This window comes from Porites lutea, chromosome 7, assembly GCF_958299795.1.
Source record: "Porites lutea chromosome 7, jaPorLute2.1, whole genome shotgun sequence".
In the NCBI taxonomy this organism is placed as follows: domain Eukaryota; kingdom Metazoa; phylum Cnidaria; class Anthozoa; order Scleractinia; family Poritidae; genus Porites; species Porites lutea.
The window spans coordinates 25,491,378-25,512,493 of record NC_133207.1 but is presented as its reverse complement, the minus strand read 5'-3'; the positions used below and the strand labels follow the sequence as shown (position 1 = coordinate 25,512,493).

At 40.2% G+C, this 21,116-nt stretch overlaps 3 protein-coding genes across 6 annotated transcripts in view; 2 read left to right on the top strand and 1 right to left on the bottom strand.

Annotated features, from left to right (window-relative positions):
• LOC140943002 (UTP--glucose-1-phosphate uridylyltransferase-like) overlaps positions 1–21,116 on the top strand; it is a 34,323-nt gene that overhangs the window by 12,517 nt on the left and 690 nt on the right. Inside the window, exons 10-13 of one of the 4 annotated variants that reach the window (XM_073392031.1) lie at positions 1,030–1,108; positions 1,864–2,030; positions 2,655–2,759; positions 3,243–5,282. In XM_073392031.1, the coding sequence (XP_073248132.1) occupies positions 1,030–1,108; positions 1,864–2,030; positions 2,655–2,759; positions 3,243–3,350 (459 nt within the window). In that variant the 3' untranslated portion in view covers positions 3,351–5,282. Of the gene's footprint in view, positions 1–1,029; positions 1,109–1,863; positions 2,031–2,654; positions 2,760–3,242; positions 5,283–21,116 lie in introns of those variants that run through there. The other 3 variants (XM_073392028.1, XM_073392030.1, XM_073392029.1) reach the window with 3 other exon arrangements.
• LOC140943332 (RYamide receptor-like) lies at positions 8,859–16,372 on the top strand. Its single transcript, XM_073392413.1, has 3 exons — positions 8,859–9,670; positions 14,959–14,983; positions 16,283–16,372. The coding sequence occupies exons 1-3, from the start codon at positions 8,859–8,861 to the stop codon at positions 16,370–16,372; spliced, it is 927 nt and encodes a 308-aa protein (XP_073248514.1).
• On the bottom strand, positions 17,013–19,314 carry LOC140943325 (uncharacterized). Its single transcript, XM_073392406.1, has 2 exons — positions 17,802–19,314; positions 17,013–17,022 (listed from the first exon to the last, which is right to left on the bottom strand). Exons 1-2 carry the CDS (start codon positions 19,193–19,195, stop codon positions 17,013–17,015), a joined length of 1,404 nt encoding a protein of 467 aa, XP_073248507.1. The 5' UTR covers positions 19,196–19,314.

The following is a 21,116-nucleotide window of genomic DNA, read 5'->3' as shown; positions in this document are numbered from 1 at the left end:
GGAGGTGCTCAACAAAGTCCCTGCCCCGAAGTCCAACCTCGTACCCTTTTATATACCATTTATGACAGAAAAGGTTAACCCTTTTGTATAACTCTCATTGGCAAATGGTACCCTTTTCAAATTATTGGTTTAGAACACTGCGTTCCCTTTAACCCTTTGAGTCCCAATACTGACCATCATCAATTTTCTCCTAACAATATCCATATGTTGCCAAGAGAAATGGTTATGAGAGTTAATAAAATGATCACTCAAGAGAAAATGCTTTGATCTGTTATCAAACTCTCTCAACTAATTCTTAAAAGAAATGTATAAAGATCAGTATGGAGAATTTGTAAGTGGACATTGGAGCTTAAATCGTTAACTGTTGCAAATATACTGTCTTCAAATTATGAATAAATCACTAAGCCAGAGAGTTTTTTGGGGTTTGTCACAGCCATAAAATACACCTGTTAGCCCTTATCCCTTTAAACCCTGAGATCAAAATTTAAATTCTCATTTGTTGCCCCTTTTCATTTTTTACAGAAGTAGTGGCAAGAATTTGATTTAATATCAAGCAAATTCATCTTGTCTGTGATCATGTCTGTAATTCTCGTGACCACTCTATTTTACAAAGCATTGATATCACAAGGAGAAATTTGATGCTGATCACTCTTAGTGCTTCACCATATTGGCCATTATAGAGAGTTTCCTCCCCAGTGGGACTCTGAAACAGCGGAACTGGCTTAGTTTGGTCTGTGAATTGACAGTTAACAGACTCTGTTCCGTCAGATGTCTGAAGGTACAGCTGTACGGCAGGACTGGAGAGAGCTTTTGTGTGTGTGTGTGTACTTGCTTGACTTACCCAACTGTGATCGACTATTCTGGAGAACTTCTTGCATTTTAGTCTGTTAAGTGAGCTATTTACTTAAAAATATCTGGCTTAATTTTTTCGATATGTTGTCTTTTTTGCACAAACCCCTTTTGTTTCCTTTAGTCATTGTTAAGTACTTGTAGTGACAGTCCTCTATGTTTCTGTTGTTGCTGTTGTAGACACTTGACAACGGAATGCGCATCATTCAACTGGAGACAGCTGTTGGAGCTGCCATGAAGAATTTTGAAGGAGCTCATGGTAAAAGATAACACGTCCAAACTGTTTTAGTGATGATGATGATTAAAATAATAATGGTGGTGATTATTGTAACGGCGGTGACGGGGATGTTGGTAACCGCGGCGATATTAATGGTGTTAGAGCGATTTTCGTACGACCTTGAAAATGGTTTCGGTAAGTGTTCGTTACTTGTTTTAACAGCCAATGGATGAAAAGATCAAAACATGGACTCTTTCGTTTTCCCGCCAAAGAAAACCCTAATATGGAGAAGGCATTGTTCGATTGGCCAATCGTGTTGCAGTATGACGTCAAAGCGAAGTATCGATTGATTTCTAGAAAGTTCTCGGGCATGAAGACATTTCACCCGACCATTCGCTTAACCAACCAAAAGCCACGCACATTTTTGTATCCGTTCGACAAACCAATCAAATCGCTCTATTTCCGTTCGTCTGTTGTTGCAGTGATGTTCGCGCGTTTTCATTTCAAGGTCATACGAAAATCGCTCCATTGGTGATTAATTGTTACTTTTATTATTATCATTATTATTACCATCGTCATCGTCATCATCATCATCAATCATCATCATCATTATCATTATTATTATTATTATTATTATTATTATTATTATTAATATTATTATTATTATTATTATTATTATTATTATTATTATTATTATTATCAACATCATGCAAGTTACATGAGTGGTTCAAAGTTTTTTTTGTCAAATCACTCTTCAGCTTCAAATATCGTAATCCCTTCCAACACCACACTTGCAGGTATAAACGTACCACGAAGACGTTTCCTTCCGGTCAAAACCTGTTCTGATCTGTTGATTATCATGTCAAACTTGTATGAAATGAAGCACGGCCAACTGGAGATGAGTCATCTTAGACAATTTCCAACTGTGCCCATAGTACAACTCAGCGGCTCACACTTCAAAAAGGTGCGTGGACATTCCTCACGGTGCCTAATGTTCCAATCTCGTTCTCAGAGCCTGCGTTACCCTGATCCAGCGAAACGTGCAACGGACGATTGGTGTGATCCTTGGTGCTGACCAAAAGGATCTCAGTCTCTGGGAACGAGATTGATAATGTTCAGGACCTGTATTACCCTGGGTGCCGGAGACTTTTTATGCGCAGTTTCCTGTTGCGGTCAAGTCTTTATAAGCACTGTTCAATGGACTTAGTAAAATCAAATTGCTGTAGTGTTAGTTTTAGTGTTTTTACCGATTACACGACAAGAAGAGCTAATTGGATGGCATCTGTGGTAAGTTACAAGAACCAGTAATCGAGTTGTTGGGGTAAATACAGCTGTAAATCTTGACTAAGGAAAACGAAAGTTCGAATTAGCGGGGAATTCGAGTTATTTGAGTTCGAGTTAACCGAATTAAAATAGCTTAAAATAGGGGTCAAATCCAATGGAAATGGGGCTCTGTTTGGGTTAGCGGAGACGTTCGAGTTGTCCGAATTCAATTTACCGGACTGTCCTCTACTATTACAAACCCGCTGTGAAATTTTCTGAATTTTCCTTACCGTTATTATTTTTGTTTTTTTGCGTGGGTCAACAGGTAAAGGACTTCTTAGCGCGCTTTGAGACCATTCCTGATCTCTTAGAACTGGATCATCTGACTGTATCTGGTGACGTCACATTCGGCAAAGGAGTCTCTCTGAAGGTGAGCTCTTTCTTAGTGTTGGTAGAACATACCGGCAGAAGAACAGGTGTACGGTCTAGCCTGTTCCAGGCACTGAAATTGTGGTGGCTGCGCAAAGAGATGTGAGCAGGAAAAACCCAAACTCCTGGGACGGGCTATGCCCAGTCTGAAGTAACCTAGAGATAGCCAGACAAACAGACCCGAAGAACTTTATAAAAAGTGGATATATTATTTTCTAACGTTTTCAATTCGTCGACAGTGACGTTATTATATTAAATTGTAAAACATTTTGCCTTGGCTATCCACCTTAAATGATGGATTCTCTTCTCTTGCCAGTCTTCTGTTCTTTCAAGGCGTCGACTGTGCAGATAAATGGATAGCAGTCTCTCTTATACCTTTTTAATACGTGGATGGCAATAAATTTCCTAATTGATAGCATCAATGCCGGCTGCGTAGTTTGCTGTTTTTCAGCGATGATTTTGATTTTATGTTATTTTTCTTCAGGGCACTGTTATTGTGATTGCTAATCATGGCGATAGGATCGATATTCCCTCAGGTGCTTTGCTGGAAAACAAGATCGTATCTGGAAACCTCAGAATCTTACAGCATTAGAAACTGCTTTATAGTTTAATCTATATATATATATATAGTGTAGTTAGGCTTTGTAAGTAGCATAGAAACTGTCCTTATAAAGACCGAAATCAGAATTCGAGGTTTATCTCAAATGTGATTTTCTAGAAAACCATTGAAAAACAAATAGAACAGCTAAAGAGGCTGAATTTGACTGGTAACACCATGAGATAACGTTCATAAACGTAGAAGGTAGAACTGTACGCTAAATAAATAGTATCACGTGAAAGTACTGCTGAAAGGTTCAACTGAATGGTCACACCATAGGATTTTGTCCACAGACTTACAGTTATAACCTGTTTTATAGCATTATCAATAGAACCGTGTGAAAATGCTGCTTAGGTTATTCATTTCACTGATCAAAACATAAAGATTTTGTCCACCGCCTCAGAAAATAATTGAGCATAGCGCGGCATGTCTTCATAGATAGACTGTTCCGAAAGATAGCCGAGAACGAGGGCTGTAGACGTTATCTACATAGGGGGTGGGGGACGGTTTGGGAGGAGACCCTGAGGAGGTCTTTCTACCCCCACCGCTATAAAGCCCGACGTTCGCCCCCTCGGAACATTTGCAACCTATTACAAAATGGTTGTCAGTGAAGATGAGCGCTCGACCTCAACCATCTTGCGGAAATTTAGGGACTTTGAACAGTCTATTTTATCAATGGCTTAAATGGTTGAAGGCGTATGGGATACTATCAGATATTTTTAAAATATTTAATCACAAGAAAAGTTCATAACTTAGAGAAATCTATTTTTAGTCATAGAAACCATTAATCTTCGTTCGTAATCAAGAATTATAATGCGATTAAACATGTTACAATCGACCGTAAGAACTCATGTTTCGGGAGAAGGTCTAAAACAGCGCGAATGTGGAAATGTAGACAACAAGGGTTACTAAGCATGGGTAAGGGCAATATGGCTGGATATTGGCCAAGTTTTTTTCCTTGAGGCCCATAAAAACGTAAAAAAAAACGAGGCTAGTACCCACCCGTCTTGAGCAAACAAGCTTGGTCAATAAATGATTTATGATGTTATTAAAACAAAGTCTTTTCTTGCAGGACAAAGCAGGTACTCCCGAGCGGACAAGATAGGCTCATCTTGCCCGCTTGCGGAGTCAGCCATGTATACTCCATATGTAATAAGAGAGTAGAAAGTACCTGAGTCTGTGAAATCAGTACAGCACAGATAATAGGGTACTGAAAGCTCATATGACAGGAAACTAACGTAAAAAGGATTTGAAGAACTCTCAAACGTTTTTTTTTTTTTTGTCTAGGTAGGAGGCTAGATTGTTTTATGAGGCACACGCGATGAAGTGTCCCGAGACATGCTTTTGTTTGACCGCAGTTGTTAAGCGGCGTCAAAAACGTTCTTGTTCGTTCCTCAAGCGGGGGCGTAGCCAGCTTTTCGTGGCTGACTTTCATTTCCACATATCCTGAAAACTGCATGCATGACTAGTCTGACCTCACCAACACTTTGAGCTCTTAAGCTTTTTAGCTCACCCCAACAACGCACAATTTATTACAAGCGTTAGAGTGATCAAACCAAACATTTGTAGGCCCGGGCCTACAAGTCTATTGGCTGGCTACGCGCCTGTCAAGTTCTTTTATAGATTTGGGGTTATCATTGTCAAGAAAACTGAAAAGCCGAGCCGTGTTTTCGTTCTTTTTGCAATAGCGTTGTAAATGTTCTGTAGTGTTAAAATAGCTTGTTTAAAGTGGTTAGCAGTCAACAGTACTTCCTAAGTTAATAGTGCTTACAGAGCATTGTGGGTAAGAGAACAAAATATATAGATCATATATAATGCAATGATTTTTTTTTATTTTGTCCGCGGCGCCTTTGAAGACTTTCCCGTCTCAGACAAAATTTTTAAAAAAGCGCGACAAACCATCCGCATCATTTGTTTGGCGTTGATGATGACGGAAAATTTGTCTCAATTAATAAACAACTTTTTCGCTAATGGAAAAAGGCCCTATCTTGTCAATCGATTTCTTAATACTCTGGTTGGCTTAAGGTCAGTTGATAACTGACACCATTATACAAACTCACTTTAAGCAGCTGTGCTGAGGCGTCGCAGGGGACTTACAATCGCCAATAAAATTTCTGAATCAAACAGGATACGCAATATACAGAGCATTAATTCAAAGTTACTTAACTGCATTTGTACAATTCCTCAGATAAGTCGCAAACCTAACCATGAACTCAACGGTGAACGGATCTAGCGGGTCTTGGAGCTGCCTTACTGATTTCACTGCGTGGAAAATCGGAGAAACCGTTGCATTCTGTCTGATCATCATCATTTCACTGGTCGCAAACTCTCTCATTGTTATCCTCGTTTGTAAAACGCCGAACTTAAAAAAACCGATAAATTGTTTTATCGCAAACATGGCCTCATCTGATTTGTTGTATCCACTATTCTGGATACCTTTGAGCCTGTCCGGCTTGCACACCAGTTACTCGTTTCTTATCGGTGGTCAGCTTGGTCAGTTCTTGTGTAAGCTTGTCCATTTCTTTGGTAACGTTTTCATTGTCGTTTCGATTCAGAATCTGATTCTGATAGCAGTGGATCGATTTTGAGTCGTGGTATTTCCACTCCGTTCCCCACTCATCAGATCCAAGCTGTGTCCCTTCTTCATTCTTGTCACGTGGATCTTTGCCATAGTTTTTAATTTTTCAGATGTCTTCACTTTAGAGCTCGTTGTGGTTGCGTAACAGTGTTTTTGCTTTGCTGGTTGCCTTTCAGAACGAACCATTTAATCATAGCGTATCAGGACAGTTCTGCCCATTTCTCGTGTAGTTTCTCGATATATTTTTATGTAACCTACTTTTTGATTCACGCTTACTGTGCTATCAACCCGATAAACTTTATGTTTCGTAGTAATTATCGGCAAGGTATAAAAAGACTCATAAAATGTTCTTTTGTACGGGCGTAAGTCGCAAAAATGTGCTTTTCATTGAATATGTTGAGTGAGAGGTTCGTGGAACATTCGCCAATAAAAACTATCATGACTGTTAATGTACTTTGAGAAGTAAAATGTGTTCCAGTTTATGCCCCCCTGCCTCTGCCCTGCCATGACTGCAAAGAGTGATAGCATAGGCGACGTATTGTAAGAGTTTGGGTGGTAAATAACAGTGCCAGATCCAGACCTTGAGATAAGGAAGGGGGGGCGGTCATCCAGACCCTTAGATAAGGGGGGGGGGGGCAGGTCTTCAAAAAATTTTTTTCGACTCTTCAGGCCTTAGTTTGGTCTAAAAATAAAGGGGGCGGGGCCCCCGGGCCCCTCCCCTGGATCCGCCACTAAATAAAACTCAGGGATGGACAATGCACCCTTCCAGCACCAGAGCTGTTCATTCACTCGCTTGATCACTTGCCGTCACTCAACAAGTTGGGAAGTTCTGCTCGCAGGGTGCGATGGACCATTAGAAACGTTATGGGGGTGGGTGAACTCCAAAATAAATATTCATGCAAGGGGGAAATAAGCTGAAAAATAAAAAGAAATGTTAACGAAAAATGATATGTATCATAACAGTTTTCACCGGTCGTTATCTAAATGAGACAAACACAATGGCTTAGTATTCATTAATCTGCTCGCTGTAGTATAGCAGGGGCAGCGATTCCTTTTTCCGCCCCGCGAACATTTCGCGTGCCTTTCCTCCTGACTATCTGAGAGCCTAAAACAGCACAGTTTAACCAATGTAAAGAAATAGGAATGGTCACGGATGGAAAAAAGACTTAGTGCCGCGTATCAGCGACAGAACTGATCTAATTGCAGGTGTTCAATCGAGGACGCTGACATGCGCGGGAACCAGGCTGCTCAGAAGACGCGTCATCTGTGGAACAGACCATCATGTTCCTTAAACTGACTTCGCGCGTGTAAGCCACAAAAGGTGGTTGCATGAGGAAGGACACATCGAGTTTGCTCATCCGTTGATCAGAATAGACTGCGAAAATTCTGTAGTAGAAATCGTTTGACCTTGATGTTTAACCGGCGGTATATGAGAATAAGGCGTCACGCTTTTAGGACGGGAGCAGCGCGTAATGACGGCTAATGCTTGCATTGATATGAGTTACGCGGGTGGGTTTTCAGGTCATTCTTGAGATAAAATGCCACAACATTATCAAGAGACAAGAATTGTAGTAAAGAAATACTAAAGGTTGTAGCAATTAAAAGCAGTCAAAGACTGACGGAAGAAACAAGTACGCCTTGTCTTTTTCTTTAAGGAAGAACGTTTGTTTTATAACCTCCTATTTTAAGTTCGATCGAGAAGTGAATGCATAAAAACTGCAGGTTTTATGCACACGTGACAACATGCATTTATAGTTTTGCCTCAAATTCCTGTTTAGCCTGGGCTTTTATGGCTGTATTTAACTATCAAATAGTGTAGCTCATGATCGAATATGCGTATTTTCAAATTGGCACATCAACTAACAACACTTGCATTTGCTAATGGAAAGAATAATGGATTTACAATAATTTACAAGAAAAACACATTTTAGTATATTTAATCGATTGTCTAGTTTTTGCCAGGGGGAAAATTTTGTCGGCGGCGCTTTTGAAGATTGTCCCGTCTCAGGTAAAAGTTAAAAATTGAGCGACAAACCATCGGCATCATTTATTAGGCGTTGATGATGACAGGATATTCCGCTATTCATAAGCTCTCTTTACATTTTCGCCGAAAGCATATTAGTTTTGAAAAGTAGGTGTTACATAAATGACAATAAACTCTGTCTTTTCTCTTTTAAACGACTCCCGTCATTAAACACTCCTCTTGGAACCCTAAAAGTAGTAATCGCTACTATATATAAATGAAGTGTCACAACGTTATCGAAAAAAAAGAGCTGTAGTCAACAAGTACTGAATTTTGTAACAACTAAAACTGAGCAGTCAAAAGAGTCTGAACAGGCCCTTGTCAGAAGAACCTGCTAGTTTCTCTTTGCCGACAGCAGACTTTTGGTTTTTCCATTTTTAGCTCGATCGAGAAGTAAATGTTATAAAAACTTCATGTTTTATTGCACACGTGATAATATGCACTTATTTTTTCCTCATATTCACCTGTTAAGCCTGGGCTTAATGGCCTGAAGGCAGCTTCGCGTCTGCTTCCTGTGGTTAACTGTCAAACTTGTGTAGTTGATGATGGTACTACCAAAGATATCATTTTTTAATGTGTTAAAACACACTTGTTTAATCATCTTCTCAATCGATTTCTTAATACAACCACCTGACCTAAATGAAGTGTTCTGGTTGGTTTATAACATACTAATACCCCACTGTTTCTGTCAAAAGGTCAGTTGGGGGATAATGCCGGAACATTATAATACAAAGTCACTCTTTGAAGGCCTCAGAGGACAGCTGTGCTGTGGCTTCGCAGGGGGCTTGCAATTGTCAATAAAAGTTCTGCCACTCAAACACCATACGCAGTATACAGAGCAGTAATTCAAAGTTACTTGACTGCATGTGTACAATTCCGTAGATACGTGGGAAAACTCAGCATGAACTCAACAGCGAACGGATCCAGCGAGTCTTCGAGCTGCTTCACTCAGTTAAATTCCACAGCGTGGAAAATCGGAGTAACCGTTACCTACTGTCTGTTCATTATCGTTTCACTGGCCGCAAATTCTCTCATTGTTATGATCGTTTATAAAACGCCGAACTTAAGAAAACCGATAAATTATTTCACGGCAAACATGGCCTCATCTGATCTGCTGGTTCCAATGTCCTGGATACCTTGGGACCTGTCACACTTGCACACCAACTCGTTTCCTATTGGTGGAAAGCTTGGTCAGGCCTTGTGTAAGCTTCTCCCTTTCTTTGGTTACGTTTCCATTGTCGTTTCGATTCAGAATCTGATTCTGATAGCAGTGGATCGCTTTGGAGCCGTGGTGTTTCCTCTCCGTTCTCCACTCATCAGATCCAAACTGTGTCCCTTCTTCATTCTCTCCACATGGATAGTTGCCGTAGCTTTCAATTCGCCAGACTTGTTAACTTTCGAGCTCTTTGAATACCCAGAGGGAACCTGGTGTGGTCTGGAATGGAAGAAAGCATTCGGAGAGTTCTCATCCTTTGCCAGTTACCAACTAGCTTTCTACATTCTGTTTATATTCATACCTGTACTGTTGCTAGTCATTCTTTACTCCACCATTGTTATCAAGCTCAAGACAAAGGCACACCCGGGTGAACAGTCCGCGAACAGTCAGCAACAGCGGAACAAAAGAAACCGAAACGTACTTCAAATGTCCATTGCTATCGTAACAGTGTTTGTGCTTTGCTGGTTGCCTTTCTCTATCAACTATTTCATCATACGGTATCAGGACCCTTTCCCGCATTTCTCGTGTAGTTTCTGGATATACTATGACGTCACCGTTTATATGACTTGCGCGTACTGTGCTATCAACCCAGTTATCTGTTTCTTGTTTAGCAGTAATTACCGAAAAGGTCTTAAAAGGCTCATAAAATGTTCTTTTGTACAGGCGTAAGTCGCAAAAATGTGCTTTTGATTGAATATGTTAAGGAACGCCCGTGAATAAAAAATCACAATGACTGCCGTCGGCTCACAAAACTGAGGATTTTAAATAAGATGTGTTCAGTTTAAATCTCCCATGTTGGCGAAAAGTGACAGCATGCATAGGCCATGTATTGTAAAAGGTTGGGTGGTAAATAAAACTAAAAAACGGACCATTAGAAACGTTATTGGGGGTGTAGGCTGGCGAAGTACAACTGTACAACTGTACAACTGTTAATTACTGCGGAACCGCTAAGTTAAGGGAAGAGGTTCTGCCGCAAAAAAATAAACGAATAAAAGGGACAATTATAAACATCTGTTGAATTTTTAGCGCCACTCTAACGTGTGACAGTATTTTTGCGTCGTCAAAAGAAGCAAAGAAAAAAACTGCGTGTTTTTGTGGCACGTACGCCGTTCGCCCACTGCAAAAATTACAATCCAAAAAGTTAAACAGGAAAGTTAAGCGGCAAGGTGTTGTCTTTTACACAAAATCAATTAAATGATATTGCCCCTTTGTAATGTTTTTATAGACATTTTGTCGCTTTATAAATTTTGATCACCTGACCTATCTTTAAATACATAATGGTTGTATTTCTACATGCAAATAATATGTATCACACCAGTTTAAAATGTCCACTCTTACTGGTTTCCAAATTTCTTTTCAATCGATTTCTAAATACAACCAGCATGGCATTAAAATAGCATTCGTTAGTCTGCTCAGCAGAAAGGACTGCCATATCGGTCTTCTGATATAGAGTTCGCGTTTTTATACAGTCTTTCCATATCGGTCTTCATATCGGTCTTTCAATAATTGTTATTAAAATAACAATTATTGGGCTCAGGCTTCGCAAGGGGACATGAAAATTAAAGTTTAAAAAGTTTGAATTTTAACTGATCGCCGCGATGAATACTGCGTTGTACAGAAGGCGCGCAGCAAACATAAACTCGAGAATGGGGAATGATCGAGCCAGCCTTGGAGCTGCTTCAAACAGTTTAAAGAGAAACTACAGAACTACAATGGTGAAATTGTTATACTGTTCGTAGATGAAAAAAATTCTTGCGCTCTTGATCACAAGACTCCCTGATCACTCTTTCTCAGCCGCAAAGTTACACTTCCTCGTGGGGCTAAGAGCCACATTAAAAATGTTCTTGGCTTGGCGTTGTATTTTTACTATTTATCTGACACAAATTCAACATACGTTTTGAATTGGGCGTTTTGAACACATTAGAACTAGAAACACGTGAATCGGAGGACCTCGCGAAGGACTTGGAGAAAATTTATAAATTTAAAAAACTTAAGCAATATAAAGAAATAAAACAAAACTGCAATAACTAAACAGAAGATTAATCGTAAAGAAAAAAGAAAAAAGAAGAGAAAAAAAAACAGTTTCTATGGGGAATCGAGGAATAGATGGGCGATGCGAGTTTGCAGCTCGCTATGATCCACGCGCGCTCCACGCTTCGCGCGCGACGAGATTTTAAACTCACTTCGCTCGGCGCAAAACAAACAGGTCTTGTTACTGTATGATATTGTTTAAATTTTGTTTAGAAACCAATTCTTTGTTCTCTCTCTTCGCTCTCCTAGGTTTCATATTTACTGGACAACCCAAGCTTGAAAGTCAAATTTAAGACAGAAAAAAATCGATTTGACAAAGTAAATAACTCGAAGGTTTAATGCTAATGAGTTTCTCCCAGCCAATAATTACAAGAATTACTCAAGCATTAATATGAGTTGAGCGTTTGGGTCACTTTGGTCATTATAAAAATGATTGCCAGTTATCGAGCGATAGAATTGTAACCAACAAGTATTGAAATTCGTAACAATTAAAACTGCAGTCAGCAAAGAAGTAACAAGCCTCGACTATTTGTTGAGGAAGAACCTGCTAGTTTCCCTTTGCCGACAGCAGACTCCTTCTTTTTAGTTCGATCGAGAAGTAAGTGATGTACATAAAAACTGCCTGTTTTATGCACACATTATAACAGGCTGGTTGGCTTAAGGCCATTAAATTCATTAGATAACTGACACCATTATACAAACTTGCTTTGGAAAGGGCTCAGCAGCTTGGTTAGGCCTTACGTAAGCTTTTCCCTTTCTCAGTTTGCTTTGACTAAAAAGAAGGCGGTGTAGAGCGTTTTCCGCGCGTCACAAACATAAACTCAACAACTTGGAATGGATCGATCGAGTCTTCGAGCTGCTTGAAAAATCTTAGGGACTTTAGCCTTCAGTCTGATTCTCGCCGTTTCTTTGCTCGGAACTTTCTCATTGTAGCGATCGTTTGTTCGGGGAGCAAGGATGCGGCAGTGATGAGAGCGCTCGTCTCCCACCAATGCCGCCCGGGTTCAAATCCTGGCGTTGACGCAATATGTGTGTTGAGTTTGTTGTTGCTTCTCCCCGTTTGCTCCGAGATGTTTCCGGTTTTCCCCTCTCCTCAAAAACCAACATTTGGAAATTCCAGTTCGACCGGGAATCAGGTAGACGAAGAACCACTTTGTGGATGTGCTACCAACAAATCATTATTTCTTTACGTAATTAGTTAGTTAGTTAGTTAGTTAGCAGGCGGTGTGCGTCACGACCCACAAAGGTTCATGGGTAAAACTGTTACTGTGCCTCATTTCAATCGTGACACGGTCGAGTTCGCCTCTCGTAAGAGAGATGAATCAAACCCAGGGATCAAAACACTGATGCCTTCTCTGAAAAAAATTACGGAAGAGAGCGATTTGGAGAATTTTCTAGATCTCATAGTGGCCTTAGATGCTTGCTATTGGCTTCACAAGACAATTTCAATAAGTTTATCGTGATTCGGAGACGATTGTGCGATCTAGCCGACTAATGGGCGGCGACTAATTTCCTGCTTCTCATAGGATTTTATGTACTGTTTGGTTTATGTGTATATTTTTATCTCATAGTGAAAGAGATCTGTAGTTCATACGCTTAACTAAAAAAAATCGTCCATTAGAAGTGTTTATAATATTTGATGGACTTTATTACCGGCCGAGGAGGGGGAGCGCGAGCAAACAGCAAGGTGAGAAATCGTCTCTCATAACAATTTTATTTTCATCGACAAGTTTATATTATTTTGAAAACAGTGCCCGTTTGAAATCAGACCAAAAGAACCCATCAGCTACAGCACAATCGGAATTTCATCGAAGCTACAGCCTCAGAAATAAACCACGATCTTGTCTGTGCGTTCATTTAAAGTGAGCGCAGTATAACGATTTTGTTATAAAGTAAAACCTAACCTCATCGTTTTAAAATCCTCTATGATATTGTCTGGATCTTCGATAACGGTTTTGTGTTTTCGTAGAGATTGATAACAATTTATTTCCTCACATAAGTTTACATAAAGATTTGCATACACATAGCACACGCCGCATGCAAATTATTTTAAAGTCACGCTTTCAGTTTCCGCACTGGGTTATGAAAATGTTTTGTTTCCAAAGGTTATTACAATATTCAAACTTATTTACCTTTCCTGGTTTAAAAAAGAACAAACTCTTCCTGGATTTGGCGTTACTCGCTTCACGTCGGCTTCTGCTTCAGCACGTTTTTTCAGCCCGTTTCCCGGGAGCTGTGCCACTTGTCTGAGACGATGTCTTAATTCAAAGACACTTTCAACGGCTCATAACGGGAAAACTAACTGGGGTAGACCCGGGTAGACCCCAAAATTTGCAAAGAAGAAAGGTTGAAGTAACAAGAGGGCCAAAATTATTCGATAAAACCACTAACAGTAACCAGCAATGAATCCAAGAAGAACGGCAAAAACAACACTCAAATCATCATGGCGGCCTGCACATGACCGAGCAATTCAAACTTGTCACAAACGCTCAAGAAAGGAAAATATTTAAAAGTAACGTAACTGCTATCAAGATAAAAGGTTCCTACAACTTTCCACGGCGGTATAGTGTCGAAATTACCAACACAAGCTTGGAATAAAGCAAAAATTTCACCACATATACCTCTAAAAAAGGCTCTTTCCAAGCGTGAAAATCACTCTACAAATGACGCATTCTTATTGGTCGAATCTCGTGACGCACATCGCCTGGTTAGTTAGTTAAAAGTAGTCAAACTTAAGAGAGACGATAAATTATTTCATCGCAAACATGGCCATGTCCTATCCTCTGTATCCAATTACCTCGGCTTCTGTCAAGATTGCACACAAAATCGTGGCTTACTGGTGGTAAGCTTGGACAGGCCTTGTTTAAGTTTCTCCCTTTCTTTGGTAATGTTTCCATTGCCATTTCGATTCAGAATACGATTCTGATAACAATGGATCAATTTGGAGCCGTTCTCTCTCCCAGTCTCCTTTCGTTTCCCCCTTGTTTTCCCCGCGTACGATTTAACTCGCTCCCCACCATCTGAACACCGCGCTTTACCGATCTGAACGCCTGGAAAAGGCTATCATGTTTAAAATGAAGGGCATGCCCTTCAGTGGTTACTGTATGATGAATTAACTTAGGGATGTTTAATCGGGAGGTACTGTTAGATGTCTGGAAAATTCATTTATTACTTGTTTAGATGTACACGTTTAAAATAGTGCTCAACATAAACCTTCGCCTGTCATGAATTCGTTGTACTGAACATGCTGAAACAGATATGTTCTATGTTATTATGCTTCCGCGGGAACCGTCTAAAGTACCTTTCGTCCTCGTCTGGACTTTCAGGAAATTACTTCTATTCCTATTTTTGGTAGTTTTGGCCAGTTTGCTAGTATTCCCGTTTTCATGCAGCTCATGGTTTTTACAGGCAATTAAAAATTTTAGAATTATAATAATGATACTGTGTGATTTCTCTTAATATTTAAGCGTCTGATATTGTACATCTATTGTAAGGAATGTAACTTCTGATGTTTATCATGTATTGTATTTTTAATTTGTTCTCGGGATTTTTCCGATCCCATCCGCAAGGATCCGTGGTTAATTTATGGAAAATTTTAGCCGATCAACGTTCGATAAAGGAGCTTAACGCTTCTGTTTTAATATCGACAGTCACTACTTAAGAGACATGATTTTCAAACTGTATTTTTAGTACCTTTCTTGCAGTTATTTTTTATTATCATTATTTTTTTTTTCTTGTTGCTTTATATTGACAGGAAAACCCAAGCTTTCAAATGGAATGTAAGAAAAAAAACTTGTTTTGACACATCGTTTCTCATTATATGCAAATAAAAAGTTAAACCCTTTCCTATAAGTCTCATTGACAAAATTAATGGTACCCTTTTCACATATTAGTTTAGACCACTGCATTCCCTTTAACTGTTGCAAATGCACTGTTTTTTAATTATGAATAAATCACTAAGCCAGAGAGTTTTTTGGGGTTTGTCACAGCCATAAAATACACCTGTTGGCCCTTATCCCTTTAAACCCTAAGATCAAAATTTAAATTATCATTTGTTGCCCCTTTTCAATTCTTACAGAAGTAGTGGGAACAATTTGATTTAATATCAAGCAAATTCATCTTGTCTGTGATCATGTCCGTAATCTAGTGACCACTCTATTTTACCAGGCATTGATATTACAAGGAGAAATTTGATGCTGATCACTCTTAGGGGTTCACAGTATTGGCCATTATAGAGAGTTTCCTCCCCAGTGGGACTCTAAGAAAACAGAACTGGCTTAGTTTGGTCTGTGAATTGACAGTGAACAGTAATGTTCAGTCAGATATCTGAAGGTACAGCTGTACAGCGCCGTAGCTAGTATGAGGCCAACCGAGGCACTCGCCTCGGTAAAATTTTGACGAATTTCGCCGATCATTTTTATTTTACATAAGCGATCATCGGATATTTTTAACGCATCATGATATTACAAAGAATTCAGCAATTCAGTCAATATACTATGAAAAAATTACCATATCATCGATCTCAAGGGGCTACGTACGTTAACTCAAATTTTTTTTGAACAAATACTGATCAAAACCATTGGCGAGGTTAACGGTCACCCAGATTATGTAGCTTGTTTCTGATTATTGCTTTTTAAATTCCACTTAAATTAACTCGAAAAAAAGTTACCGAAAGGCCCAGAAAACGCTGCAAATCGCATTTCCGAGAGACTAAAGTTCAAAATTTCTCGGGGGGGGGGGGCATGCCCCCGAACCCCCCTAGCAACTCCCGCCTGCCTCGGTTGGCCGTTTGGTCTGGCTACGGCACTGCTGTACGGCAGGACCAGAGAGAGCTTTTGTGTGCCTGTGTGTGTGTACTTGCTTGACTTGCCCAACTGTGATCGACTACACTGGGGAACTTCCTGCATTTCAGTCTGTTAAGTGAGTTATTTACTTAAAAACATCTGGCTTAATTTTTTCCATAACAGTGCAGTGTCAGTTTAATTTTGTCTTTTTTGCACAAACCCCTTTTGTTTCCTTTAGTCATTGTTAAGTACTTGTAGTGACAGTCCTCTATGTTTCTATTGTTGCTGTTGTAGACACTTGACAATGGAATGCGCATCATTCAACTGGAGACAGCTGTTGGAGCTGCCATGAAGAATTTTGAAGGAGCTCATGGTAAAAGATAACACGTCCAAACTGTTTTAGTGATGATGATGATTAAAATAATAATGGTGGTGATTATTGTAACGGCGGTGACGGGGATGTTGGTAACCGCGGCGATATTAATGGTGTTAGAGCGATTTTCGTACGACCTTGAAAATGGTTTCGGTAAGTGTTCGTTACTTGTTTTAACAGCCAATGGATGAAAAGATCAAAACATGGACTCTTTCGTTTTCCCGCCAAAGAAAACCCTAATATGGAGAAGGCATTGTTCGATTGGCCAATCGTGTTGCAGTATGACGTCAAAGCGAAGTATCGATTGATTTCTAGAAAGTTCTCGGGCATGAAGACATTTCACCCGACCATTCGCTTAACCAACCAAAAGCCACGCACATTTTTGTATCCGTTCGACAAACCAATCAAATCGCTCTATTTCCGTTCGTCTGTTGTTGCAGTGTTGTTCGCGCTTTTTCATTTCAAGGTCATACGAAAATCGCTCCATTGGTGGTTAATTGTTACTTTTATTATTATCATTATTATTACCATCGTCATCGTCATCATCATCATCAATCATCATCATCATTATCATTATTATTATTATTATTATTATTATTATTATTATGAGAGGAAAGAATTTTTATTACAAAACCTCAATTAAGATCCTATTTAAATCAACCTGCTGTTACAAAAAATCTAATTAATTCATCAAAAACACTATCTACAATTCCATCCGTTACAAAAGAAACCCCTCGTCCTTCATTAGAGAACAAAAACAATCCTATATATTATAAGTGAAGATAGAAAAAACTATTCATTTACAAATTCTAAAAAATAGAAGTAACTTAACCTTACATAAAAGAAGGGGAAATAGATATAATTAATAATAAAAGTTCAAAATTCTATAAAATTAAGAATTTCATTATGCAGAGATATTAAGATCCTGCAATCGAATTATACTAATGACGGCTAAACCAGTGTCCATAAAAAGCCCTAAGTATAAAAGCATATAGACACGTATTTCAGATATCCGCACTAGCGACATTTATTTTACAGTCTAATAATTGCTCTAGCTTGCTACGAAACGGCGTTCGCGAACCTCTGACGCATGCATGTACCGATCTTAAGAGTTCAAACGAGATCTGTGTCCTGAGCCAAGTGATTACAACATGATAAGGCTCGGTGTCTTTCTGAGCTATCTTGTCTGCGAGATGCTTTAAGAACCGCTGACACTCGTTTCCCATTCCGCCATTGGTTCCAAACACTAAAGGCGTAAACGAACCCATTTCTACATCTAACACCCGCTGCTGGTACTTGCGCTTCTTCTCTTCTTCTTGCTCTTTGAACACTTCCGATGTTGGCTTGCTCTGGTAACACTTGGAGTTGACGTGCGTAACTCTAACATCAAAAAATGCCGTAACTCCTCTTGCCCAGAAACCTCCCGCTTTGATGTCCAACCTTGCCTCAGAACTTGTAACAGCGCTCCTCAAATGAAATCGCTCGTTGTCCAGGGGTTGAAGGCGTGGTTCGATTTCGACATTATTGCAGATCTTGTCGATGAATGTCGTTAACAAGTTCCGTATACCATCATGTCTCTGCGCTACAAACCCCCCCTTTTTACAAGAGAGGGCGTGACTAACGGTGAATTTATCCCCACATATGCGATGACTTGGTAAATCGACTAAGGGTAAGTCATAACGCAAACGTAGCGAGTCTCTGAACTCTTGCTTGTTGAGGGCTAAACCTTTGTCTGCGAGAGGCATCGCATTCAGCCAAGAACTTGCGCCCTTGTCCCTCGATTGATTAACCAGACGCAGCAGGCCTGGGGAGAGGTTTGAATCAATGCTATCCATTTTCTCCTTGGCACTTGCTCTCTTAAGTGATTGTTGATGCCTCTTTAGCTCCTCCGTAGATCTTTCTCCAGGCACCATGATGGAACTCTGTGATGTAATAGAATCTACGTGGGCGGTGGTTATTAGTCTCGAGGCAGCAAACTGCTGCGGTGCCTCGGATTTCAGATCAGGAATGCCTAGACCCCCTTGACCCATTGCTAAGGTAGCAAGTCTGCGCACCTCGTTAGGGAGAGGCTCTGATTGACCGAACAAAGTAGGGAGTAGTAAATCTTCAATCACTTCCTGGATTGGATCGACATAATCTTCAAACGATTCAATCGTGCGCATGAAGTAGGTGAACTTAGACTTGTAGCCTTTTGTGAAAGCAATATACGCCGCATGGGGCTGGCTCTTCGCTATTTCAGAGAGACGTTCGATTTCCTCTTTCCATGCACGAACCTTCTCCTCACAATACTGATCTTTGTATTCTTGCGACGCAATAACTGCTCCCAGATGGCGCTGACCTTCAGTCGTTATGTTGACTTCCTCTCCAAACACCCTCTTTGCTTCCTCCGCTAGTTCCCTAGACTTCACAATAAGCCAGCTCTTTGTCCCATTCACAAGGTAACCAAACTTTTGTCCTTCCTTACTCAATTGCCTGTACCAGTTGTATAAGTGCACTATACTCCCTCCTCTAGCTGAGTCGTCTGCAAGCCACACCTGTTTAACCAATGGGCAATGGTCCCTCAAATTCTGTATCATTATGGATGTATTAAGTGCATACCATGGCATCGCTAGCGGATCTCCTTGTGTGGTGCCTTCTCGAGAAAGTATTTCACCTCCCCCACAAATAAACAGTCTAGATGGGCTTCTATATGTGTTAATCACATAGAGCGCCATTTCTTTGCACATGATCTGGATATTGTGTAAGGCCGCTGACCTATTCATTTGGTTAAAAGCGTTACTAGCATCAATTAGCAATATTCCATCTGTTCCTTCTTCAACAAACACTTGACTCATTGCATGGATCGCAGCCTCCGCTCCTGCGTTATGACCAGCGCAAACTTGTAGGGGACCCGCCGCTTCTTTTATTTCCTCCTTTAAGAAACCGCTGACCGTTTTCCCCACTATTCTCCTCAGTACCTCTCCAACACCAATTGGTCTGATTCCAGGGGTTCTTATCCAGCGGGATAAGCCTGCAGGACGTGAAAGCTTCAAGTAAGGATGGGTGGTACGATTTCCTTAGCAGATTTCTTGTGAACACGGCTAGCTCTTCTCTCAATATTTTGCCCTCGGTCTTGAAATTCTTAGAGCACAGGATTCTCTTATACAGCTCTGCGTCCATCCCAGATGGACCGGCTGAGCCCTTGGCTTTACTTGCCGAGTTGTAGATCGATTCTTCGTCTATGAGGTCATAAACATTTGGCGGAATATAATCAATTGGGCCATGTAACAAACTCTCCTCTGCGATATCAGCTGCCTGTGGGTGTTTGTCCTGTAGCCCTTGCAGGACATCTGGCGATAGGTCGAGCAGACCGGACGAGCTCTCGTTATCTAGGAGTTTCATAGCAGCTTTCAATTTTCCTTGCAGAACCAGCTTTGAGAAGGCTTTGGATATGTCTTCAACCTTTCTAGGTTTCTTGGAATTCACAAATTTCCCTTGAAAGAACCTCACTTCTTTAAGCAACAAATCAATGTCCCCTTGTTTCCAGAGTGCTAATCGACGCTCTATTGCTTCACTATGCTCCTTGCTTTTGGAAGTAGCGGATGGTTTTTGCAAAATCAAAGTTGGGAGCACCATGAATGCTTTAAGAGCGATCGAGTTCAAGTCAGAGTCTGAATTAAATTGCTTAATCCAGAAGGTTAATTCTTCAATGAAACTCTTCCCTGCGCGACCCGATGGAACATTGAATATATTCCTCCTGTAGTGGACGATTTCATCGTAAACATCGTTGACAGTATTACAGAAACATGCGTAACTAATACTGCCCCAAGTTTTGTTCTTTATTTCGGAGGGAAGCACATATTATTATTACACACATATTATTATTATTATTATTATTATTATTATTATTATTATTATCAACATCATGCAAGTTACATGAATGGTTCAAAGTTTTTTTTGTCAAATCACGCTTCAGCTGCAAATATCGTAATCCCTTCAACACCACACTTGCAGGTATAAACGTACCACGAAGACGTTTCCTTCCGGTCAAAACCTGTTCTGATCTGTTGATTATCATGTCAAACTTGTATGAAATGAAACACGGCCAACTGGAGATGAGTCATCTTAGACAATTTCCAACTGTGCCCATAGTACAACTCAGCGGCTCACACTTCAAAAAGGTGCGTGGACATTCCTCACGGTTCCTAATGTTCCAATCTCGTTCCCAGAGCCTGCGTAACCCTGATCCAGCGAAACGTGCAAAAGGATCAAACAAAAGGATCGCAGTGTCTGGGAACGAGATTGATAATGTTCAGGACCTGTATTACCCAGGGTGCCAGAGACTTTTTATGCGCAGTTTCCTGTTGCGATCAAGTCTTTATAAGCATTGTTCAATGGGCTTAGTAAAATCAAATTGCTGTAGTGTTTTAGTGTTTTTACCGATTACACGACAAGAAGAGCTAATAGGATGGCGTCTGTGGTAAGTTGCAAGGAAAACGAAAGTTAGTTCGAGTTAGCGGTGAAGTTCGAGTTAACCGAATTAAAATAGCTGACAATAGGGGTCAAATCCAAGGGAAATGAGGCTTTGTTTGGGTTAGCGGAGACGTTCGAGTTATCCGAATTCAATTTACCGAACTGTCCTCTACTATTACAAACCCGCTGTGAAATTTTCTGAATTTTCCTTACCGTTATTATTTTTTTGCGTGGCTCAACAGGTTAAGGACTTCTTGGCGCGCTTTGAGACCATTCCTGATCTCTTAGAACTGGATCATCTGA